Source organism: Barbus barbus, assembly GCF_936440315.1.
Source record: "Barbus barbus genome assembly, chromosome: 20".
In the NCBI taxonomy this organism is placed as follows: domain Eukaryota; kingdom Metazoa; phylum Chordata; class Actinopteri; order Cypriniformes; family Cyprinidae; genus Barbus; species Barbus barbus.
The window spans coordinates 21,098,647-21,124,285 of record NC_136748.1 but is presented as its reverse complement, the minus strand read 5'-3'; the positions used below and the strand labels follow the sequence as shown (position 1 = coordinate 21,124,285).

The window sequence follows — 25,639 nt, the reverse complement described above, 5'->3', positions numbered from 1 at the left end:
AATGTTTAAAATATCGTTTGGTTAATTTTTTCCCATAGGCACCCATTGAAGTTTCCGAATATCAGTCAGTCAAGCAAAACACCGCAGGTTACCCATAGCAACGCCTCAGATTGATAGAAACAACGCGCCTGTGTATCATTGGAACGCGTGACGTGCGTATTCGCCTCGCTCCACGTCGTCATCTCCACGCTGGACGTTACTGACGTAATCAAAACGAGACGGGAAGAGTTTTGACAATCTTTTAAAGGGAGTACCGTGTCAAAATCTCATCATGGGTATTCATCGACACCGAAAATACGACTTGCACTCGAAGGAGTATGATCTTGCCACAGAGAGCTAGGTATAATGGTCTTAAATATATTTACTACATTGTTGACTCATAATACTGAGATTGATAAAGTAAAAGTGAAGTGTAAAGTTGTAATTTTGGATTATTATGCTCACCATATCTGTTTAGGGGCATCTCTAGTATTTTCGTGTAAGTTACAGTGTGTGTGCGCCTATATCGCCCAAAAACCCGGGTCAGCACAGACAGATACAAAATTAATGTGTTAAATATTCATTATAAATATTGGCAAATCTAGAATTCACTTAACTGTATAACTATAGCTCTATCTATTGAACTCTCGTCACTGCCAGAAATCAGTGTTGACAAAATAACCGTATTTTTCATATTACGCATACATTAGATGGAGCAGCTGTTTGTTTTTCAGGTGGTGCTAGGTACTAGTAGGAACTTCTTAAAATTAGTGAAGTTATCTACAAAACCCAAAACAATTATTTACAATTTGTGTGATGTTGACATCGTACTTGTGGCAGAATGTTAGTAGAATTTGTTATATTTGAATTATTCATGTATTGAGTTATAACAGGTATATAAATATGTCTACATGTAATTCTTTGTTGGTTGTAAGTCTGCTGGCTGAGTGATATTTCATACTTGTTTGTCTTATAGCAAAATAAAACTCTTTATTATTATTATTCTGGAGGTAGGGGAGAGAGCAGAGAAGCCTGCTGCATTTGGAAATTGACTCCACGTCATGAACCTCTGGCTGCCATTATGAGGTTCCCAAAGTTAGCTTTCGTCTTTATGTTTGTGGGCTTCCTGGTGGTCTTCCTCACCTACGTCAAACGCCATTCTGATGACTCCAAACCACCAGCATCTGACCAGCTGCCCCAGTATAGAATGGACACTCATAAACAGTCGACCTCAGCTCAGGTGGTCAGTGAAAATTTCCAGTATGGTATTATGATTGATGCTGGAAGCACTGGAACCCGGATTCACATCTTCAAATTTCAGATTGAGCCAAATGGTATGTTAAAATTTAAGAGGTATTTGAGTCCACTAGTCCATTTCAGTCCACTTAGAGAAACTGCCAAATTTTCAGCCTATTACACATAACAAAAGCTTTTTCATAACAATGACTACAGAATTTTCTTCTGTAAATGTAGTCTGGGAACTTTAAATATGTATAACAACAAACTAGCAAGCAGTGTTATTTTTATTAAGTAAAAAATTTTGTTGATTGATACAAAGCTGAATTAAAATAAAATGTAAATGTTAGATGAAAAACTAAAATGACATAACTGAAATAAAAATAAAGCTAAATTGAAATGTTAAAAAATAATAATAAAAAAACAAAGGCACAAAAAATACTATAATAGTTTATAAATAATAAAATATTAATTTAACTCTTTATATAAAACAAACTGGTATTTGAAAACTAGTTCTAGCCAAAACGTATTTCAACAGTTGTGGCTGTCATAGAAATACCGTAATGCTTACTCACCTAGTTATTTATGAAGTTACCTGACTGTCAAATACCATAGTATTACTATAGTAAAAACCATGTATATGTTGACTGTGTGGGCATTATCCACAGATATCAGGTTTACTGCCTAGCACAGCACTGATTGTCTAATGGCTTAGTTATCGCATCCCAATTCAGAGATAAATCAGTTAAGTGCTGCTTTAGCCTTTATTGTTAAACCTATGATTGTCATATTATAATGGACAGCAAGTAGTCTATGCTATTAGGCACACTCTCTCATGCACACACATGCATGTTCACATCCTAGCTAAGCCTCATGAGTCAAAGGTCACAATGGAGAGTATGGTTGGATTTTATCAGGGGCTGAAACATTTGTTTGTTGATATGATACAAGCCATGTGGAACCCTACTACTGCAGTTAATGTTATGAATGTCTTTATATATACACTACAAAAGTGTCAAAATTTGTTTTTTTTAATCTTTGTGTGTTAACAGAAGCTCCTAAATTAGCCCATGAGACATTTAGAGCTATAAAACCTGGACTGTCTACATACGCTGATGACCCAGAAAAGGTAACCAGTAAAATGTGTTCAAGTTTTATATTTGTGAACTCATCACAAATGCCTCAGGGTTGTGATAGTATCTTTTTTGTCTGCAGTTTAATGATTATATTAATGTTGTTGTACAGAGTAAGGAAGGACTGTTGGAACTATTAAATGTTGCTAAAGACACTGTTCCTGAGACTTTATGGAGTTCTTCCCCGCTCATGCTCAGAGCCACGGCAGGGCTCAGATTGCTGCCTGGTGAGAAGGCCACGATCCTGCTGGACAAGGTCAGAGAACCATCAGTCACCAAGTGAACATTCACTATATAGTTTTAATACTACAAATACAACAACATAATTTTGGGAGGTGTTAAATGACACTGTAACATCAGAAATGCTGTGATTCACAGCTCCAAAGCAACAGTAAATTGTCAAGGGTGGAGTAAAATCTTGTTTTATTTTTTATTCAGTAAGAATTATAGAATTGTGTTAAAGGTTATGGAGATGAGAGCTATGTCTTCAGGAATTTCTTGTTTAGCCTGTCCTCTTAGTGTTTCCTAATTATGTCACCGTTTTCAGTATCTGTAACATGTCATACCATGTTAAATCTAAAATCTCTTTTCTCCAGGTGAGGGAGTTGTTTAGCGAATCCTTGTTCTTGTATAGACCAGATAGTGTGTCAATCATGGATGGCACAGATGAAGGTAATGTATCAATTACTTCTTTGCCACATTGTAAATTAATAATGTCAGGTTCGTAATAAAAAGAGCACTTATTTTGAAATTGTAATAGATTGTACTGCAACTTTTCAAGCTTTGTGTAACCTACTGCGTATCCTACCCTGATTGAATTTCCACGGTCAACAAGATGGCAAAATTCTTAAAAACAAAAAATGAAAAGTAGGGGTAGTTTAGGGTTTCTGTTCAAACAGATGATTGTAATGATGCAGTGTTTTGCTGTGCTGTGATCCATGCAGAAGTTTGTCTGCCATGAATGTGACACCAGCAGATGTTACTGTACATCTCTAGCTCGTCAAAAGCCTCTGGTCACTGCGGTCAAGCATTTGTGCTTCTGGCAGAAAGATATAAGTTGTAAATTGAAATTTTCTTCAGTAATAGCTTGAGCTGTGTGTATATTAATGATAGATAATGCGTATATGGGACTTTAATCCAATCCTTTAAAATAGTTCCCACAAGTAATAATGAGCCCAGCGGATAATGTCCCGTGTGCACTATAATCTCAGCAAACAGATTAGCACCCATTAATTTGCTATGCTGTCAATTCTAGTGTTTAACAAAAGCCAAGTTGATACTACTTTTTTGTTGATATACAAGTTCTTTTTGATTAATGGGTAGCAATTTATATTTGAGATTTTGTTGTAAAATGAATACTTAAACTCTGCAGGTCCCTTAACCGGATAATCTGAGTCTCATTATCAGTGGAAGTCTGAACTCTCTTGAACGCACAAGCTTACCCAACCAGATTAGTCCATCACAGCAAATCATACAGACTTATTGTTAATGCTGTGTGTAAGTGGTATATGTGAGGGAGACGGCAGGGATGGAGTTTATAGACACTAAGTGAGGGCTAAAGCCCCTTACTTTAAGATGCAACCTACATTCAAAACAAACATTTTTGGCATAAAGATCCAATGATGCACTCACTCAGAGAGTCTTTGCGATCTGGCTGGACCTTAACTTTGTTAATGCTAAACTCTTTAAATTCACCAGCATATGTTGTACACTATGGTTCAAACATTTTGGTTGAATTTTTTTTTTTTTTTTTTTAAAGAAATTAATACTTTTATTCAGTGAGAATGCTTTGTGTTAATCACAAATGACAGCGAAGATGTTTATAATGTTATGAAAGATTTCTATTTCAAATAAATGCTTTTATCCGTCAAAGAATATTGAAAATTTGTATCATGGTTTCCACTAAAATATTTGGCAGCACAACTATTTTCAACATTGCTAATAATAAGAAATGTTTCGTTAGCAGCAAATCAGCATGATTTCGGAAGGATCATGTGACACTAAAGATTGGAGTAAAATGGCTGCTCATCACAGCAATTTTACAGTGTTTTCAAATAAATTGCTCCCTAGACTCTTTCAAAAACATAAAAAAAAATCCTACCTTCCCCAAACTTTGGAATGGTAGTGTAGCTTTGAGTCGTTATCCTTTAAAGGCGTCATATGATGATCTTTTTCTTTGTTTTTTTATACCTAAATGCACACTGATAATGTTGGTCATACTGTTGGTTTCTGACCCTTAAAATTAAAGTCTGTTTTTTGAAGCTGCTGTGCCTTCAGGATATTTATGAAAATTGTCCTCATCCTTTAATGACAACCTCTTGCAAAGTGGAGTCTCAAGGATGTGTGCTAAAATGTGCTACACAAACTCTTACGGTCAGACTGAAATGTTGAAGAATCTTATTAAATAAAAAAAATGTCTGCTGCTTGTTCCTGAGGTTGGGAACCGATATGACAACATTTCACATGTTTAAAACAAGATTTGTATTATTATTTTTTTTAGTTCTAAAAGTTCAAAGAAAATTTGACTTCTCAATGATATGACCTTTATATGGTCAATGGTGGTATGCAGAATTCTTGTACTAAAAATAATGCATATTTGTATTTATACAGGCATGTCAGCATGGATTACCATCAACTTTTTATTAGGTAAGCAAATTTGAGTAGTCACATAATATTTCATGACATTAGCAACAGAACAATGACAGATTAATCTTTATTTCCCTGCCCACATGCCTTTTTTTCCTGTTACTTGAAAATGTTTGGTTTGATATTAGTATAGTTAATTTAAGTGCTGTAAAAAAAGTCTCTCTACCTCTCAGGTGTTCTTCATGGTACTGAAACTGCTACAGTAGGCATGCTGGATTTAGGAGGGGGCTCGACCCAGATCACCTTTGCTCTGCAGGATGAAGTAAGCCATTTATACATATACGTATATATTTATATATATACACGGGTAGTTGGCGTATCAATGTGTCCTATGGTGTGACAGAAAAAATAAAATAAAATAAAAAAAAACTCTAACATTGAAGATAAACCTCTCTCGTGCTATTTGTAACTCTATGAATGAAGATACATTTTTCTCATGTTATTTGTATGTTTAGTTATTTTTTATCTACATTTTTGCTGTCATGCCATAGGACACAGTCCAATTTTTATTTGTCAACTACCCACATATAGCTGTATCCTCCTATAATGAAGCCATGACACTCCTAACAAACTACCATGATGGTCTCCCATCCTGTGCATTAATCCGCAAATGTCCTACTAATCCTATAGGCCTGGTAAATAAAGTTTGTTGTACATTGGGCTGAGAGAGTTAGAGAGCTTCTTGGTCTTGAACTAGGTCAGGTCTTGTATAGGGGGATTGAGGCCCAATTTATCATGTCATTACACAGTTTCTCTGAGAGCTTTAGTTCTAAACATGAGCTCAAATGAGAATTGTCCTGCAGATTGCAGCTTAGTTATAGTTGCTGTCAGATATTGTGTTAAATAAATAGTATGCACTTAAAAATGCCACAGTAGGCAATTGCGGACTAATGTTGTATTAAATAAGTATACTGGACAAGAACCTTGCGGAAGCAGGCAATGATGAGATTAATACACACTAGAAGAGTAAAAAAAACCTTTGCTTTCACTTTCTGTAATCCCTAGCTTTTACTAATCTGAACAATGTCTGAATCACGAGCACTTCCTTTGTTTATTTGCCTCTCTATGATGAATCACTTGTTGTATTCCTCAATTGTAAGTCGCTTTGGATAAAAGCGTCAGCTAAATGAATAAATGTAATATTTGTCATTCTACCAAATTCCCACTTAAAGGTTCACCCAAAAATGAAAATTCTATCATCAATTACTCACCCTCATGTCATTCCAAGCCTGTAAAACCTTTGTTTATCTTCGAAAAACAAATAAAAATATTTTTGATGAAATCCGAGAGCTCTCTGACCCTCATAGACAGCAAGGGTCCTACCACGTTTAAGGTGCAGAAAGGTGCCAAGAACGTTGACAAAATGGTCCATGAGACATCAGTGGTTCAACCGTAATTTTATGAAGCTACAAGAATACTTTTTTGCGCAAAATAACACCAAAAATAACAACTTTATACCTCTTATCATAAACAAGGCTCAGCACTTGCATGTTCTGCGTCAGCAGCACCACACGTATGCATTGTGGTACACTCCAAACGGGTGGTAGATAATTATACGGGGGAGAAGAATAGTTGAATAAAGTATAAAAAAAAATTTGTGCACAAATGTATTCTTGTAGCTTCATAAAATTACAGTTGAACCATGGACTATTTTGTTTATGTTCTTGGTACCTTTCTGGACCTTGAACATGATAGGACCCTTGCTGTCTATGGAGGGTCAGAGAGCTCTCGGAATTCATCAAAAATATCTTAATTTGTGTCCAGATGAACGAAGGTCTTATGGGTTTGGAACAACATGAGGGTGAGCAAATAATGACAGAATTTTCATTTTTGGGGGATCTAACCCTTTAAGAAGTGAAGAGAGCAACCTTTAATGCATCAGTGTTTGCTTGTTTTTGTTTTGTTCCTGTGCAGAAAACCATCCAGACCTTACCCATTGATTACGTGACATCGTTTCAGATGTTCAACACGAGTCACGCTCTCTACTCATACAGGTAAAGTGAGTGGATATTTGTAAAGTGGGTCTTACATTTTAGAGACTATATTGTCTGTGTTTTTTCTGTTTTCGCCAAGGAAAATATTTCCAAACAAAGCTGAAGCAGTTTTTGAACAACTCATTTGAGTCAATGATCCATTCATAAAGACATTTCTAAATGAATCAGCCACTTTGAATGAATCGTTTGAATGAATGATTCAATGAATTAAGGACTTGCCGCCACCTACAGGCGGTTGTAGTGTCATCTGTTCACTGAGCAGTCAGAGAAAAATAATAATTTCTAATCAATAAATGAACAGAATAAATTCCCAATAGTAAAATTCTATGTTATTTTGTTAAATTAAATCACAATGAAACTTTAAAGACAAAAATCTATTATTTTTAATGCTACAGGTGAATTTAGGCATCACAACATTATTAATTGTAAAGCAACAAAAATGGATATTCTTTTTTTTGGAAATTCTGTTTTTTTCCTCACTCAATTTGAGCCAGTAACTGATGCATTCCTCAGGCTGGTCTTCATTACATCTCACTGAATAATCCTCAACACTCAGAAATACAGTATTACCATATTACTCCATCCGTTTAAAGACTTTTTCCAGTGACGTTACATGACTTGCAGTCCTCTAGCACTAGGGTGAAACCTCTGCCCGATGTTTGACACCACCGGCCGTTGGTTCCTGTGCTTGGTCAGAGGCGTCCAGGGCTTTCTAGGTTATGTGAGCTCAGTGTTTAGTGTGGGCAGCACAAGTGTTTATGAGGCAGTGTGTGTTGGCCTCGCCTCACACTCCTGATTAGAGCGTAATCACACAAGCCTCCAATTACAATCCCATCGCAGAACTCCTCTCCAGATTACTAGAATGACTAGTTATTCATGGCAGGAGATTTGACACAACATAACCTCCACCAGGGACCAACCAAGCAAAGTCTGTACTCCTTGACATTTAAAAGGCAAGATGGTGGTGAGGACTGGATGTGGGATCACTTATGGTGTATGACAGTTGCTTCAGAAGCGTGCAATTCTCATATCATACACTCATATGAAATGCTGAAATGTTTAAGATTTATATTAATGTATATGTGCATATATATTTAAATTTCTATACTAATTTTAATAAAAAAATAAAAATATTTGTGTTTTGTATGTTCATTCCATTAATGTCTCTTCTCTTTCTCTGTAGTTACCTTGGCCTGGGGTTGATGTCAACCAGACTTGCTGTGTTAGGAGGGATTGAAGGACAGCCTTGTATGTGGTCTACAATCTCTCTTCATCTTTGGCTTTTAAAGACCTCATTCGCTCGATAAATAAGCCATTATCTAATCTCTTAATAACGCACTGAAGATTAATTCCTTGGTGGCCAGCTGTTGTACTGATTTAGCTGTGGCCAGAGAGAGAAACTGCCATCAGTGCAATAGCTTCCGCCTGCAGTTCACTACTGAGATTTACATTTAGTACACTACAAACAAATGTAATCAGATTTCTTTGTTTATAGATTTGCCCGTTGTATAAGTGTATCCTGCTTCACTTTGAGTGGGTTCTAAGGTTATTATGAGCAAAGACATGCATGTGTTTGTGTAAACGCGGTTTGTGTGTGTGTGTGTGTGTGTGTGTTTGTGTGTGTCTGGCCTCCAGGTGGCATTACAAATCTCATGTTTGGATTTGTCCTCCAGCAATGTCACAGTTATTCCACATAGTGGCAGTAAAAATGTTGTGATGTGCATAAATAAATCATTTGATTTGTGTGTGTGTTTCAGTAGCAGGACCCCAAGAGCTGATTAGTCCATGTCTAGCCCCAGATTACTCTGGACAGTGGGAGCATGCTGAAGTACTCTACACTGTTAAAGGGCAGAAAGCAGGTATGAAAAACACTCTCTGCCTGGGTTAGGTTTTTGTATGTTCAATTTTACTTACATTCAGTTTTACTCCCCTGAATTTTATCATTATAATATGATATTTGATTTTATATTTACTTGTATATGTGCTCTCTTATAGGGGAGCCCATCTATGAGACTTGCCTTACAAGAGTGGAAAAGATGATCTACAAACGAGTGAGAAAAATTGAGGGAGTAAAAGACATGGACTTCTATGCGTTCTCCTATTACTACGACAGGGCTGTGGATCTGGGCATCATTGGTATGAGATCAGCCTGAATGCTGTCATTTGATTTGAGTCAAACATTGTTTTCTAGATTTAAAAGTAACAAACAATGAGTTGAACTTTAATTTCACTAATTCACTTTCTGTCTCTGACTCAGATGAAAGCACAGGGGGGTCTGTCAGAGTCAGTGATTACATTGAAGGTGCTAAAAAAGGTAAGCGTGTTCTTGTAACAGAATGTAGGTGTATTTGTCTGATTTTATGATGTCAGTATCTGACAAATGTAATATACTATCATTTTAAAACTTGGGTCAGTCATTTTTTTGAGAAATAAATCTTTTATTAAGCAAGGATGCCTAAATTGATCAAGAGTAACAAAAAAATTTGCATTGTTAAAATAAAATAAAATTTTAAATAAACACCATTCTTTCTACCTTACATTCATCAAGGAATCCTGAAAATCAGGTTTCCACAAAAATATTAATAAGCACACCTGTCTTCAACATTGATAATGATCAGTATTTTAGAATGTTATTAGATTGATTTCTGAAGTATCATGTGACACTGAAGACTGGAATAATGGCTTCTGAAAATTGAGCTCTGCCATCATAGGAATACATTTTAAATGTTAAAATATATAAAATATAGAATACATATTTTAAATAATAACAATATTTGTCTCACTGTATTTTTTTATTAAATAAATGCAGCACTGGTGAGCATGAGAGATTTCTTTCAGAAAACAAAAAACAAAAAAAAGACCCCACATTTTTGAAGTAGGTCGTGTTCCAGTTCTGCAAAAGAAATAACATGTCATGGTGTCATTATTGCTATAATATTAGATTATTAGTCATACTCAGAACACATAAAATGTAAATGTGTACCTTGAATGTGGTTGCTTTGAATAAAAGCATCTGCCGAATGCATACATGTAATGTGAATGTACATTTTATAAATAATCCGCTCTGTTTTAATTTTGCTTTACAAAACATAAACTAAAATTCTTCTGATCCAGTGTGCAATAACATGGCAGCTGGAGGAATAAAGGAGAGTCCGTTCCTGTGTTTGGATCTGACCTATATCGCGGTACTTCTTCAAGAGCTTGACTTCCCTCCTGATAAAGAGCTGAAGGTGTGCTACTCTTGATTTATGATTCCTGACTTAAAAGGACTGTGAAATAGTTACTTCATTGTGACTTTTGGACACAGATTGCAACATGTTAACTGCAGCAGTATGGGATTTATCTGTAATATTTTGAAGAAAAATAGTGATGCTGTGATTTTTGTTTAACTCTATCGTTCCGTTTAAATTTCAGCTGGCAAGACAAATAAATAGCGTGGAGACTAGCTGGGCCCTCGGTGCCACTTTCCATTGCATAGAGTCACTCCGTAAGCATGGGACGTGCTGAAAACATAGACACTCGCAACATTTGTACCACTCCACAACCCAGTAAAGCAGCACTGACTGATTTTAATGCTCTGGGAAAAATATCAACATTGATTGTATTTGCCATTTTGTTATTCACAATGTGACTTTTTTTATACATACCTCTGACTTTCTGAATGTTTCTGTTTTCCTACTAGTATGTTAAGCTATGTGTGAAGGTAAAATGTTTGTGCTGGTTTGGGTGTTTACAGCATGTCAGAATCGTTTTAGTCAGGGGTAATTATATAAAACTGATCAAAAACTCTTGATTGCCTCAAGCTCAAAGTTCAAGTTATTTCATTTTTATTTTATATTTAATTATTCTCTAGCTTCTAGTTTGATTTAATATATTAAACAGTATGTTCAAAAAAATCATGTACTTCATATTATGTTATCTGCTCTCAGATGGAAGAAAAACAGACCAGAGCTGTTACTGTGTACTTCTCTCTTGTAGTTACAAAGAGGAAATATGTTTATATAAGATGCCCTATAAATATAATCTAAAAAAAAAAGTTGAAAACTGTGCTCTGTGTGAAGTATTTAAAAAGTGTGATTGCACATAAAGTTCACAAGAAGGTCATAAAGTGAGACAGCAGGATGTGATCTGTCTTGTGTGTGCTCCCATCACATCTTTCACCTGTTCAGACTTGCTGCTGTTCTTTACTGGCACCAGCAGGTGTCACAGCATTAAAGCCTGCAGGGGGTTGGGCACACAATGGGCAGCCCAAATGTCACAATTTATTACTACGTGTTACTCATAGGATAAGGTTTTTAGAAAGTGCAATTCATTTCCAAATTTGTATTCCTTTTCCTTGTCTGTGTACCTGAAGTAACATACATATCTATCTCTGGGATAGATTGCCTAAGAGGCAAGTGATGGTGATCTCAGCATGGCGGTTGAAGCCGTTGTGTATAAATATTGAAAACACAGTGTTTTTTGCATAAGACCACAGCAATTCCTCTCTAAACCCCATAAAATACATTCATTAATATGACCTCTTGGGTGATCTCCTTTCAGCTACGTCTGCCTGGTCTTCAGTTTTCTGTACAATTTCCCTGTTAATAGTTTGTTGTTTACAAATGTTTTATTTATTGCCACCTTTCGAGACACTCAAGGTCACCTTGCATAATATAAAAAAGTATATAATTGTTTAAAAATAGATTTAAATCAAGAATGGTTTGTCACTGCATGTCACCACTCGCATACATACGTGCAGTTTTCGCCCTGCGTCCCAATGTGAGTATTATCCACCCTATATCTGCCCTAAATAGTATTGAAAATGACCAATATAACAGAATTTAGGATGCACATTGGGACTCAGAGGCTGATCATTCTTCACTTCTAAATCAGACTTTGTTTTCTATTGATTGCTTGTGAACTTGTTCCATATACGGCCAGATTCTTCTGGCTCTCAATCCGGAATTGTAGCTATCAATAAAAAGTCTGTATAACTATAACAATGGAAACTCAGCTCAGCTCTCATCTGAGGGTTGTCCCCCCTAAAAATATGATTTAAAAAAACACGCTGTGTATTGTAAATAATGTTTTATACTTAAAATAATTGTGTAAGTAGTAAAACAACGCAAACGGGGCAAAAATATGTTTTGAGTTTAGAAACATTTCGAGTCTCCCCCTCCTTTGCCTCACAGTGCTTTGGTCCAAATGCTTTCCTCTTTTATATCACACAGAACTATTTTATTCACTTAAACATCGGATGAAGTGATTATTTTCTCTATGCGAGAGCGGCGTCCGGTTTTGTGTGAGAGCAAAGAAAATCCGCGTGCTAGGGAAGAGATTTACGCCCCTGTATGAAACGAAAGGAAATGGGCAAGGCTTTACTAGTCATCTTTACTAGAGCTAAAAGAGGAAATGCTAAAATGTTACATTGGCCTAATAGTTGATGGCCAAAGCTGTTTATACAGTAAATCGGAAATTTCAGTCCAACTCCGGGCATAGAATTCATCATAGGTCTGGATATGTTCCACTTCCTAAACCTGACATCTCACGTAGCCAATGACAATGCAATTACGAAAGCGTCACTGGCCAATAAACAGACATCATATAAAGCCCCGCCCACTTTCTTCTCCAGTTGACATAGGGGTGTGTCTCCAAGTCCTTGCACACAGCACCAACCTGGGCACAGCAAGTGAAGGGGTCCAAACTTTCATTCTTTGCTTTTTAAACGCGTTGTCAACATGTCCAAACCTCTGACCGACCATGAAAAGCGCAAGCAGATCAGTGTTCGTGGAATAGCTGGGCTGGGGGATGTTGCCGAAATCAAAAAGACCTTCAACAGACACCTTCACTTCACCCTAGTGAAGGACCGCAATGTGGCCACCCCGCGGGATTATTACTTCGCGCTGGCGCACACGGTGCGGGATCACCTGGTGGGCCGCTGGATCCGCACTCAGCAGTATTACTACGAGAAAGACCCGAAGGTACGGATCTCTTCTTCCTCTTCCCTGTGCAGGCAGCCAGGAAGTGGCATGTTTGTGCAGTAGTGGGATACACAAAAATGCATGTCAATTAATTATTGCCTGTTTTTACATACATTCGTAACTGCATAATAGTCATAAATGCGTAGTTGAATAAATGAATAATAGTTTGATGCATAAACAATCATGTTCATAGTGCATTGAAAACGGAATATACTGAATATATTGAATTTAACCTGGACATTTATTTGTTTTCTCAGCTTTGTGTTCTTTGCATTGACATCCATTTGGTCATCCTTTAACATGGGGTCAGCTGTTAGTTTGTGCTTCCTGTGATCTGTTTCTTGTCACTTTAGGCCATCATTAGTAACGAAGTATTTTGCAACCACTTGATGTTGTGTGCTCTCTAGGGCAAGTACAGATACACTATACTGTCAAACCCAGTAGAAGATATTAGACCCTATCTAATGCACTGAAATGGTCCATGTGCAGAATCACTCGGCCAATAATAGACACCTGTGACCTGGGTGCTTTATTATAATCTGGGCGGTAATGATGGGATTTTGGAGAGTGAGTTGAGGTTTGAGCTTTTGTGGTTTCACCAGTGTGGCTTGCACTATATATTCATGTTTCTGTGAAACTTTACTTGTTAGTTGATAAACATGAAGTATAGCCATGTATTTTGAGTTAAAGCAGCATTACATGGGAACTTTTTATACTTCATGCCTTTTGGGATTTTATTAATTTAATTTTTTTTAAATTCTGTGCTCAAGAATGATGCTGTTCTGGGTACTAGCCAAAATTCAGAGAGTTCGACTGCTTTCCAGAGATGTGTGTGCTTTATTTCAGCAGGCCTTTGAACCAGTAAAACACCACCTGTTTTTTCCTCCTATCTAGATATCTCTAAGTGGAACCAGATAGCTTTATATGGTTGAGCACAGCACACCAGTATGTGAAGTGTTTCCAGGAACTTCACTCTTGTCAAGCATTAAGCTTGTTGAGGTTCAGACCCTTGGAAAAACCGTAAAACACTGTGTCACTCTATTTAAACATACAATATTCTGTCATTAAGCACCGTCTCAGCACATGAAAGTGAAGCAAGCATTTATTTACTACTCTGGTATTCAAATGTTGTTCACTGTGGATTTGAGGCCTTCAGCAGGCTGTGAACTCCTCCCTATGCAGACATCTGATGAATGGGCTCTTATGAAAAATTGATCCCAAGCCAAAGACATCAAATTAAGCATGTTGCACTTGAGCAACCTGGAAGAGACATGAACCGAGATAGATTTTTCTGTGTGATTTCTGTTGCAGCGCATCCACTATCTGTCTCTGGAGTTCTACATGGGCAGAACTCTACAGAACACCATGATAAATCTTGGGCTGCAGAATGCCTGTGACGAGGCCATCTACCAGGTAAAGTGCATCACTATGACTTAACAAACGCTCTACTAAAATCTAAAGTTTGCTATTTAATTACAGAACTGGCCCACAGCTCTATTACTTAAAACATCCTGATACTTTAGAAACAGCTGTTGTTTTTTCCCCTGCTCACCCACAGAGAGCTCATTGGGGATGTAGACCAATTGCTACAGGCTCACAAAACTGTCTAAACGCTTCCTTTACTAAATGTGAAAACAGAAGTTGCTGAAACCTTAAACTGTACGAAGTTTACATAATCATTTAAAATTTTGTTGCCCAATATGGAACTTGTGTGTGTGTATGTGTATATATATATATATATATATATATTTTTTTTTACATGATGGTGCTGATCTTCAGCTTGGACTAGATTTGGAAGAGCTGGAGGAGATTGAGGAGGATGCAGGATTGGGAAACGGAGGGCTTGGGCGTCTTGCAGGTACCAAACTTAAAAAAAAAAAAAAAAACCTACACTTGTGGTACAACCTGATCATAATGGGCATTCTCCTTATCCTTCAGCTTGTTTTTTGGACTCAATGGCATCTCTGGGTTTGGCGGCATATGGATATGGCATTCGTTATGAGTTTGGCATCTTCAATCAGAAGATCACCAATGGCTGGCAGGTAAACCAAAACTGAAAAATACATTCATACACAAATATACATTTACCTTAGCCTTATATTGAGTTAGTTGGACAAAAAGCCTCAGTGTTTTTTTTGTTGTTGTTATTTTTTATATCGAAACCATTTAACTATGGGACAACTGTTTATTAGATCGAGGAAGCTGATGATTGGCTGCGTTATGGTAACCCTTGGGAGAAGGCCCGTCCGGAGTACATGCTGCCTGTGCATTTCTATGGCCGAGTGGCGCATACACATGAGGGACCAAAGTGGGTTGACACCCAGGTCTGTCAGTCATGATCTAGTGCAATGACTCTCAACTAATTTCTGAAACCATCCTGTTCTGATAGAATAGCAGGAGAAAAAAATGGCAAAATTAAAATAATAAAATGCATCCCCTTAAACTGTGTTAGTTTTTTCTTAATGTTAACTGTTAGATTTTTTTAATGTTTTAGGAAAAAAGTCTCAAAATTGTGATAGTGATAGGATTATTTAATGAATTTTTAGTTCCAAAGAGCAGCATTTATTGGAAATGGATATATTTGGTAACATGATAAATGTCTTGAATGTCACTTTTGATCAATTTAATGCATCCCTGCTAAATAAAAATATTAATTTCTTTGTGTGTGCAATAAAATTTTGCTTGCTGCATCAGGCACAAGTTCATAATTTCTTTGTAATATATTTAATTTGTTCATTTTTTTAACAATTAACAATTTTAGCACTGGGTTGGGTTGATAAAAATTAGATCCTGAAGCAAAATGAATTCAAGTGTCTATTAAGTGTCTTTTTTTCTCTATAAATGTAATTAAATAGAATTAAGCTTAATTAAAATCAGCTGATGAGAATATTTGTACCATCTTTTCTTTGGCAGGTGGTGCTTGCGATGCCTTATGACACTCCTGTGCCTGGTTATAAAAACAACACTGTGAATACAATGAGACTGTGGTCTGCCAAAGCTCCTAATGATTTCAACCTGCAAGAATGTGAGTCCACACAATAATTATGCATTTACACACACACACATTAAGTCCTTGGTCCAGTATGTCACATCTGTGTTTTGGTATCACTGAAATGCTTGAAATTTCCTTGTATCATTGAAATAGTTTGTTGTATTAGTGTTAAAGTGAACTTGTCTGAACTTGCCTTCTTACTTGAGTTTAACTTGTTTCCTGGGAGAATGGTTTCTGTGTAGAATACTAAATATAGCGTTCTTGCAGCAGCACAGAAACAGGAGAGCAGCTGGCAGCAGGCAGCAGGCCAGCGTTACCCATAGATACGCCTGCTTTTGAGAGGGTCCTTCATGATTGTCGGGCCTCTACATAGATTGTCTCATATGGTACTCTTAAGGTTTTGCGCCCAAATTAAGTAATATTTCTGCATAAAACACCATTTTCCCAATGTGTAGATTGTCTTCTGCAAATAGTTGTAAGAGACAAATTCTTTTTTCTTTAATTTTTTTTAGAAGAAATTAACTTCATTCAGCAAGGATGCATTAAATTGATAAAAAGTGATAAAGTATACAGTTACAAAAGATACATAAATGCTGTTCTTTTGAACTATTTATTTAAAAAATCCTGAAAAACAAAACAAAAAAACCCTGTCTGTCTATGACCACTAGCCTGTGAAAACAAAGGTAGTGTGGCTAAAATGTCACTGTACATGCTGAGATTATTTCTGTCTGTTGTATCATTGATTTATAATGCAAAAAATACAGTACGGTTTTGAAAGACTATTTTTTTTTTTTTTTTTTTTTTTCTTCCCCTTTGTAGTTAATGTGGGAGATTACATCCAGGCTGTACTGGACCGAAACCTGGCAGAGAACATTTCCAGGGTGCTCTACCCCAATGACAATGTAAGTACACACACCTCTCGTGTGTGTGTGTGTGTGTGTGTGCATGTTTATGTGGTTTATGAGGACACAAATTTGTATAATGACATGGGTATGACAGAGGTATTACAATATGAAGGTGGTTTATGAGGACACTGCCTATGTCCCCGTAATTCAAAATGCTTAAAAAACATAGTAAATGGTGTTTTTTTTGAAAATCTAAAAATGCACAAAGTCTCTTGTGAGGGCTAAGTTTAGGTGTAGGGTTGGTGTAGAGCAATAGCACACACAGTTTGTTCAGTATAAAAACCATTACGCCTATGGAGAGTCCCCATAAACCACAAAAACCAACGTGTGTGTGTGTGTGTGCGCGAATGTGCAGAGAGTGAGAAGAACAGAGAGCAAGAATTTGTGATATACGATATGTGTATTAGTTACCAAAATATCACTTGTGTATATTTAGACTATGTAGATGCTGGTATGCAACATATGCTTTAGTGGCCTGGCACAAGCAGACTGAAAGCTCTTGTCTTGTGCAACAGTACCACAGATATATGTAATGCAATGAGGAAGTATGAAACTGTAATATGGAGTCCTGATGAGCAACAGTTGGCTTATATCATGATACACTAGTCTAGTGTATATAGCTATTGTTCACACAGCTACTGAACTATATAACCAGAAAACACAATGCTTGGTTATTCTATCAGAAAAAATGACAGAAAATGAAATATATTGCTAATTGTAAAGCTTTCAGTGTGTATATCTTTAATATTAATTAAATTCTTTCTATATGCATGTTAGTTTTTTGAAGGGAAGGAGCTCCGTTTGAAGCAGGAGTACTTTGTGGTGGCTGCCACTCTGCAGGACATCATCAGACGCTTTAAATCTTCAAAGTTTGGCTGCCGGGATCCCGTGCGCACCTCTTTTGAGACTTTCCATGAAAAGGTGATATTACTTTAAATACGTTCAAATGGTTGCTGTTTTTAAAATTTGACCCTAAAATTTTAGTTCGAATCAACCTATATCCTTCAAAGTATAATGCTTTTAAAAACTCTCTCTCAGGTGGCGATCCAGTTGAATGATACTCATCCAGCTCTGGCGATTCCTGAACTCATGAGGATCCTGGTGGATATAGAGCAGCTAGACTGGGAAAAGGTGTGATGTTCAGGCTGTCAAACTGTGTTAAGAAAATGGAATAATAATTACTAATTTACATTTAAATTTACATTTATTCATAAACATGCATTTACTGAAATTAGTTGAAATGAAAAGCAAACTAATTCCTTGGTCGTTTTGTTGTGCTGCATTTTTCTGCTTACTCATGCTGACATGAGTAATAGACATAGTAATGCTAATGTAAAGAAAGTATTGTGCACACAACCAGCCAACTCAAAATAATGGAATTTTTGTCAAATTTTCTTTGGAAACTTATTCAAAATAGAAATGACATCAAATGAATTTAAATCAACAAATAAAATAAGTTATCAAAATTAGCATTTATGTATGTATGTGGGTAGGCATGGGAGATCACCACAAAGACGTGTGCGTACACAAACCACACGGTGTTACCTGAGGCTCTGGAGCGCTGGCCTGTCTACATGTTTGAGAAACTTCTGCCACGACACCTGCAGATCATCTACGAGATCAACCGGCAACATCTGGATGTGAGAATACGCACATACACTAACTCAAGATAATCAAGATGTTGTTAAATGAACCAGTTTGTCTGATTGAGTCTATGTTGTAGAGAGTTGCTGCGCTGTATCCAGGCGACAATGATCGTTTGTGCAGGATGTCCCTGATTGAGGAGGGCGACCCAAAGAGGGTCAACATGGCCCACCTTTGTGTAGTCGGCTCGCATGCTGTTAATGGAGTTGCACGGATTCACTCAGACATTGTCAAAACCACTGTGTGAGTAGAGTGCTTCAGTTGTTATACAAAAATATTTGACAGCAGAATTGATCATTTTCAGGGAGCCGTGATTTTTTTTTTTTTTTTTTTTTTTTTTTTTTTTAAATGTCGGTTTCAAATTTTTTGTTTCGTGTAGCGATACTAGTTAGGTCAATTATATATTGACAATTTTATATATTTTTTTCCCCATTGATATTGCTTAGATATTATAAATTTTAGACAATTTAGAACTTGGTGACATTTTTATTTTGGTTTAAGGTTTAAGGACTTTTGTGACATTGAGCCAGAGAAGTTTCAGAACAAGACAAACGGCATCACACCTCGTCGCTGGCTGCTGCTCTGCAACCCCGGCCTGGCTGACATAATCGCTGAGGTGACCTTCTTAACTTAGTAACTCTTTCTTGCTCTTCCCCCACAGGTTTTCTTTCTGTCCCTCACTGTCTTGTGTTTTCCTTTCAGAAAATTGGTGAGGACTTCCTAACAGATCTTTTCCAGCTAAAAAAACTGTTGGACTTTGTCAATGATGAAATGTTCATTCGGGATGTGGCCAAAGTGAAACAGGTCTACATTATTTATTTATTTATTTATTTATTTTTACAACCAGAGTTCTGGAAATGTTAGGACGTTTTTTTTTAAATTTGAAAAAAAATTAAAACTAAAAATTTCAAATCACATGAGCCAATATTTTTTTTCACAATAGAACATGGATAACAAATGTTAAAACTAAGAAATTACAAAAAAAAATAGCACAAAATGAGCTCATTTCAAATTTGATGCCTGCTACAGGTCTCAAAATAGTTGGGACGGGGGCATGTTTACCATGGTGTAGCATCTCCTCTTTTCAAAACAGTTTGACGACGTCTGGGCATTGAGGTTATGCGTTTCTGGAGTTTTGGTGTTGGAATTTGGTCCCATTCTTGCCTGATATAGGGTTCCAGCTGCTGAAGAGTTTGTGGTCGTCTTTGACATATTTTTCATTTAATGATGCGCGAAATGTTCTCTATAGTTGAAAGATCTGGACTGCAGGCAAGTCAATTCAGCATCCGGACTCTTCTACTACGAAGCTATGCTGTTGTAATAGCTGCAGTATGTGGTTTTGCCTTGTCCTGCTGAAATATACAAGGCCTTCCCTGAAATAGACGTCATCTGGACGGGAACATATGTTGCTCTAAATCCTTTTATATACCTTTCAGCATTCATAGTGCCTTCCAAAACATGCAAGCTGCTCATACTGTATGCACCTATGCACCCCATACCATCAGAGATGCTGGTTTTTGAACTGAATGCTGATAACACCCTGGAAGGTCTCCTTCCTCTTTAGCCCGGAGGACACGACGTCCGTGATTTCCAACGAGAATGCCAAATTTGGACTCGTCTGACCATAGAACACGTTTACATTTTAAAACAGTCCATTTTAAATGAGCCTTGGCCCACAGGACAGGACGGCGCTTCTGTTCCATGTTCACATATGGCTTCCTTTTTGCATGATAGAGCTTTAGTTGGCATCTGCAGATGGCAAGGCGGATTGTGTTTACCGACAGTGGTTTCTGGAAGTATTCCTGGGCCATTTAGTAATGTCAATGACAGAATCATGCAGATGAGTGATGCAGTGTCGTCTGAGGGCCCGAAGACTATGGGCATCCAACAAAGGTCTTTGGCCTTTTCCCTTAGGCACAGGTCCCTTATTTCTCCAGTTTCTCTGAATCTTTGATATTATGCACTGTATATGAGATTTGCAAAGCCTTTGACGTTGAGGAACGTTGTTTTTAAAGTATTCCACAATCTTTTTACGCACTCTTTCACAGATTGGAGAGCCTCTGCCAATCTTTACTTCTGAGAGACTCTGCCTCTCTAAGACATCCCTTTTATAGCTAATCATGTTACAGACCTAATGTCAATTAACTTAATTAGTTGCTAGATGTTCTCCCAGCTGAATCTTTTCAAATTTTCTTGTTTTTTCAGCCCTTTGTTGCCCCGTGCAACAAAGGGCTGAAAAAGGGCTCCAGTTTTTTTGAGACCTGTAGCAGGCATCAAATTTGAAATAAGCTCATGTAGTGGATAAAAGTGTAAAATTTCTCTGTTTAAACATTCATGTTCTCTATGTTCTATTGTGAATAAAATATTGGCTCATGTGATTTGAAAGTCTATTATTTTTCATTTTATTAAAATTTTAAAAATGTCCCAACATTTCCAGAATTCGGGTTGTATGATCTTAGGTGTTTGGTATTTATGTATTATGATTTAAAAAAAAAAAAATTAAAGTTTTATTTTTCTTGTTTACGACTTATTCATTTTTTTTAAGGAGAATAAGCTGAAGTTTGCAGCGTATCTGGAGAGTGAGTACAAAGTAAAGATAAATCCTGAGTCCATCTTCGACATCCAGGTCAAAAGAATCCATGAGTACAAGAGACAACTGCTCAACTGCCTGCATGTCATCACTTTATACAACAGTAAGAATTACACAGAAAAACACAGAAATGTGTTCACACTGGGTTGTGCCAGGTTGATCAGGACAGATGAACTGACCGAATATATATCACTGTTATTAGTATTGGTTTGTCTTTTACTGGTATAATTTTTGTTTTTGTTTTTTTAAATTCAGTTGGAAATATAAATGTCTCTTCAATAGCTGTTTTCTTGTTTTGTAGAGTTGTATTGAAATTATTCTATAAAATATTATAGAAATAAAACTTGTTGTTTATCAGAATTATGTAGGAGTTTCCTTTTTAAATAACTCCAAATAATTAGTGAGTGATTTTATAAATTTTATTTTTTTTCATTCTGCACTTTCTAGGGATTAAGAAGGAACCAAACAAGAAGTTTGTTCCTAGGACAGTAATGATTGGAGGAAAGGTATGTGTATTTAGTTCAATTCAATTGAAAATTACTTTTTAAATTATTATAATAATTGTTGTTATTATTATGTAGATAATGGTCATAACTATTTGACAAAAGCTGGTGTTCTCAAACCACTAGAGGGCCTCAGCAAACTTAAAATGATATGAAATGAAGATGTAATAAAATAATCAAACTTAACTGAAAATGTTAAAAAAAACAAAAAACAAACAGATTTTTCTGCCCTCAACAACAATTGTTTTATTAAAGAACGTACTATTCCTGAAATCATGGAATACTTTTTTCATTATTGAATTTAATGGGTAATATTGACACTTGTAGTTTCTGTTAGAGTTTGAAAACTCTAGCTTTTTCATATGAGGGTCCTTTGAATATTGTGCTGGACAGTGGCAGGCCTTCAAGGCAAAAAGTTTGAGAGCCACTGCTGTTAAGAGCCCTAAAAGTTCTAAAAGGTGTTTTTACATTGTCCTGCACTGCCTCCTGCAGGCAGCTCCAGGCTATCACATGGCAAAGATGATTATTAAACTGATCACCTCAGTGGGGGAGGTGGTGAATCATGATCCTGTGGTGGGAGACAGACTCAGGGTCATTTTCCTGGAGAACTATAAAGTCTCATTAGCTGAGAAGGGTGAGTAAATTCATAAACAATTGTTGATGTATAGCCAGAAAAAGATCAGATCGGATAAGATTTCGTTTTTTTAAGATAGCATGCAATGATTAATAAATATTTTTTGCTATAGATGCACTATAGGTTTTTTTTTAATGTTACAAATTATGTGCTGAGTATGTGATTGAATGTGTCATACGCTTTGCTCTTCAGTGATCCCTGCTGCCGACCTGTCCGAGCAAATCTCCACGGCAGGTACAGAAGCCTCTGGTACAGGGAACATGAAGTTCATGCTTAACGGCGCTCTGACCATCGGCACCATGGATGGTGCTAATGTGGAGATGGCAGAAGAAGCTGGAGAAGAAAACCTGTTCATCTTTGGCATGAGGGTGGAGGATGTGGAGGCCATGGACAAAAAGGGGTGAGAAAGAGTGAATGGATAGAAATGGGACAAGGAAGCTTTAGGCTGGAGGACTGATGTAATCAAACAATGAAGCAAAAACATAGATATAAGTCTAGATTATTCTAGATTCTGTCTTTGTGAGAACATTTTAAGATAAAAGGAGTAATTACTCTTCCTGAATTGATCAATATTTTGATATTTTCAGTTTTCTTTGTGCTTTTGGCATTTTTGTTATTATTTTGTAACATTTCTTTTTTTGATTCTATATAACTTGTATCTATTTTATTTTCAGTTTTATTTTTAGTTTAAAATAACAACACTGTTTGTCATGTAGATACAATGCCAGGGAATACTATGAGCGTCTGCCTGAACTGAAGCAGGTGATGGATCAGATCAGCACTGGATTCTTCAGCCCCAAAGAGCCTGAACTCTTCAAAGACGTTGTCAACATGCTCATGAATCATGACAGGTGAGTGTTAAAGAGTTCAGTTATCTGTATAAAACCTGTTTTACTCCCTTTTACTTTGCATTTACTTGTGTGGCTTATACAGGTACATCTAATTTTTGCTTGCACATAAGGAAAACTTGCTATGGGTTTATTTTTAAATTTTGCCCTAATACGTCTATAAAATTCATAGCTATTTTATGTAACAATTATCAGATTTATTTATGCTTTAGTCGTTGTAGTGGATGTGTCGGACTTCTGTTTTTCTCTCTCAGGTTCAAGGTGTTTGCAGACTATGAAGCATATATCAGCTGTCAAGAAAAAGTGAATGAACTCTACAGGGTGAGTTGAGATGTTGAGAGATTTACTGCTGGTTTACCAATATGGGCTTTTCAGTTGCTGAGCCCAAGGTGTCAGTAGTAATATTTTATCATTGAAAATTATTCCATTAAATGCAAAATTGTTTATTTTTCAAGGCTCTAATATAATTAATTTAATATATATCATAAAAAATATTGTCTATATAGATTGAACATTTTCCACTTTTATATATTATGATTTATAAACTATTTGAGAACAGAAAGTGTGTTTGGAAATGTTTTGTACGTGTCACAAGGGGCTCTAAATGTCAAAATGACCAATGTTCAATGACTGATTGATCTACAATACTTTCACCATATATCATTCTACTACTAATCAAAATGTATAGCTGACCTTGATGAACGGACATATTGGTAAAACTGCTTTCACAGATGCTTTCCAATAGCAGCTTTTTTAAGCTTAAATTTTGACTGTCCTTCATTATTCCCCTTTCTTTTCCTCAGAACCCAAAAGAATGGACCAAAAAGGTCATCAGAAACATTGCTGCTTCTGGAAAGTTCTCCAGCGACCGCACCATCGCAGAGTATGCACGTGAGATCTGGGGCGTAGAGCCGTCCGACGTCAAGATCCCGCCACCTAATGAACCACGTGAATGAGAGAGTGTCCACTGGGTCTGCTCTCCTGTTCCTCAACCTTTCCCTGTGTGCCTTGTCTGGCTTCACCTGATTCAGGTTTCTCTGACTATGCATAACACCACGTGGAGCCTCTTTGAACTTCATTACTGTAGTGTACCCTCAACATACACACCAAAAAAAATCTAACTCGTCCATGTTCACTTATACTGTAGCAGGTTTTAAATCACTGTTACTTTCACATGCCTATACTTAACTATCTATCATCATGGATTCATAATGAAAATTTAATTAGTTGGTCATCTGAGACTAATTTATTGAAGCTTCGTTTTGTCAAAACTTAGTCCAGCTTCAGTTTCAGAAGCATTTATTCATCAATTGGTGTAAATTCTTTGTTTTTGTGCATTCCTTGTTGCAGTCCTTTTGAAAGTGGCCGTTGTGACTGATTATAACAGAAAACACGGTGGGACCGAACAAGACCCTTTGAGTATTTTATGAAGCCAAATCAGCATTCGTGTCCTAGAATATTTCTTAAATATGACAAAATATTTGACCTGCAACCACATTTAGTCTGTTTAAATTCAGTAGAAGCAGTATATTTGCCTTAAAATACGTGATATAAGCAGTTAGAACCAATAGCCTTAAAAGTAACAAATGCAAACAGCATTGATGTAATGACTCCAGAATGCATGTGATGTGGTTGTTCAGTGTCCAAATTATCTTTTTATTCAAGCTTTCAAACGCAGGTTAAAGGGTGCCTTGTGTGCACACTGTGCAATATTAACAACAATAAGAGATTTATATTTCATAAAATAATAAGAATAGAGGATATATGGCAGCTGGCTGATGTAAACTCATGGGAATTCATCATGTGTGTCCTTTAAATAGTGTAGTTGCTCTTTTTTTTTTTTTTTTTTTGTCAGGGTCAAAGCTGATTCAGTTTGCTCTACTATTTCACATAGCATTAACAAATTATGAGATGTTTGTCCTGTTGTTCATTTTACAAAGCAGCTTGAAATTTGGCAAATGGAAATTCATAAAGCAAACCCTGGCTTGAGTTTGAACTCTAAACAGCATTTCAGATTGCGGTCTGTCATTTGAATGTATGCTTATGGATGTGTCTTTGAACATTCACACATTGCCTTGTTTTCTTGCTACATTTTACACGTACTGTATACAATTAATGGTGTTAAAACAGTGTTAAATAATAAAAATGTTGAAAACAGTATGCTGTTGATTTAAAATGACTAAAGGTAATTAAAGGTGTAACCTGTTCATTGTTTTGAAGTTTGAATGCTGATGTCATGTTGTAACGCAGCATTCATATCATTCAGAATAGTAAGAAATGGCTTGAACAGGTGCCAGGTGGGGTAAAAGTGAACACATGAATGAGGTATTGAGGCATTGCATGAGCCTGATACATAGTAAATCAGCATGTTAAAGGGATAGTTCACCCAAAAATGACATTTCTGTCATATACTCACCCTCAAGTAGTTCCAAACCTGTATGAATGTCTTTGTTCTGTGGAACACAAAGGAAGATATTCTGAAGAATGTGGGAAACCGAGCAGTTCTGGGGCACCATTGACTTCCATAGTATTTTTTTTTTCCTACTATGGAAGTCAATGGTGTCCCAAAACA

General features: G+C 36.5%; 2 protein-coding genes across 5 annotated transcripts; both read left to right on the top strand.

The window, feature by feature from the left end:
- Positions 1-186: 186 nt before the first annotated feature.
- Positions 187-11,500, top strand: LOC306886225 (ectonucleoside triphosphate diphosphohydrolase 6-like). Of its 4 annotated transcripts, none has more exons than XM_079443172.1 (14): positions 187-340; positions 990-1,313; positions 2,268-2,344; positions 2,461-2,604; positions 2,945-3,020; positions 4,959-4,994; positions 5,168-5,256; positions 6,909-6,988; positions 8,172-8,236; positions 8,749-8,847; positions 8,984-9,124; positions 9,246-9,302; positions 10,103-10,218; positions 10,403-11,500. In XM_079443172.1, exons 2-14 carry the CDS (start codon positions 1,061-1,063, stop codon positions 10,493-10,495), a joined length of 1,326 nt encoding a protein of 441 aa, XP_079299298.1. In that variant the 5' UTR covers positions 187-340; positions 990-1,060; the 3' UTR covers positions 10,496-11,500. The 4 variants fall into 4 exon arrangements, with proteins under 4 accessions (XP_079299298.1, XP_079299297.1, XP_079299296.1 ...); XM_079443171.1 differs by having other exon boundaries at positions 199-340; positions 8,746-8,847; XM_079443170.1 differs by having other exon boundaries at positions 199-340; positions 994-1,313; positions 10,403-11,014.
- Positions 11,501-12,604: 1,104 nt separating this feature from the next.
- On the top strand, positions 12,605-25,274 carry LOC306886324 (glycogen phosphorylase, brain form-like). The gene is made up of 20 exons (XM_079443344.1): positions 12,605-12,951; positions 14,263-14,364; positions 14,731-14,809; positions 14,890-14,993; positions 15,144-15,275; positions 15,865-15,976; positions 16,763-16,845; positions 17,626-17,769; positions 17,887-17,979; positions 18,342-18,488; positions 18,572-18,735; positions 18,994-19,108; positions 19,195-19,296; positions 21,038-21,185; positions 21,530-21,588; positions 22,078-22,219; positions 22,412-22,619; positions 22,936-23,070; positions 23,322-23,388; positions 23,871-25,274. Exons 1-20 carry the CDS (start codon positions 12,709-12,711, stop codon positions 24,021-24,023), a joined length of 2,532 nt encoding a protein of 843 aa, XP_079299470.1. The 5' UTR covers positions 12,605-12,708; the 3' UTR covers positions 24,024-25,274.
- Positions 25,275-25,639: the final 365 nt, after the last annotated feature.

Excerpts from the sequence above, each read along its gene's own strand:
- LOC306886225 (XM_079443169.1), top strand. The coding sequence starts at position 318 with ATGATCTTGCCACAGAGAGCTAG. Across the intron at positions 5,257-6,908 it reads CCTTTGCTCTGCAGGATGAA|AAAACCATCCAGACCTTACC; the intron begins GTAAGCCATTTA and ends GTTCCTGTGCAG. Across the intron at positions 8,848-8,983 it reads TGTTAAAGGGCAGAAAGCAG|GGGAGCCCATCTATGAGACT; the intron begins GTATGAAAAACA and ends GCTCTCTTATAG.
- LOC306886324 (XM_079443344.1), top strand. The coding sequence starts at position 12,709 with ATGTCCAAACCTCTGACCGACCATGAAAAGCGCAAGCAGATCAGTGTT. Across the intron at positions 21,186-21,529 it reads TGTCATCACTTTATACAACA|GGATTAAGAAGGAACCAAAC; the intron begins GTAAGAATTACA and ends TGCACTTTCTAG. Across the intron at positions 22,620-22,935 it reads GAGGCCATGGACAAAAAGGG|ATACAATGCCAGGGAATACT; the intron begins GTGAGAAAGAGT and ends TTTGTCATGTAG.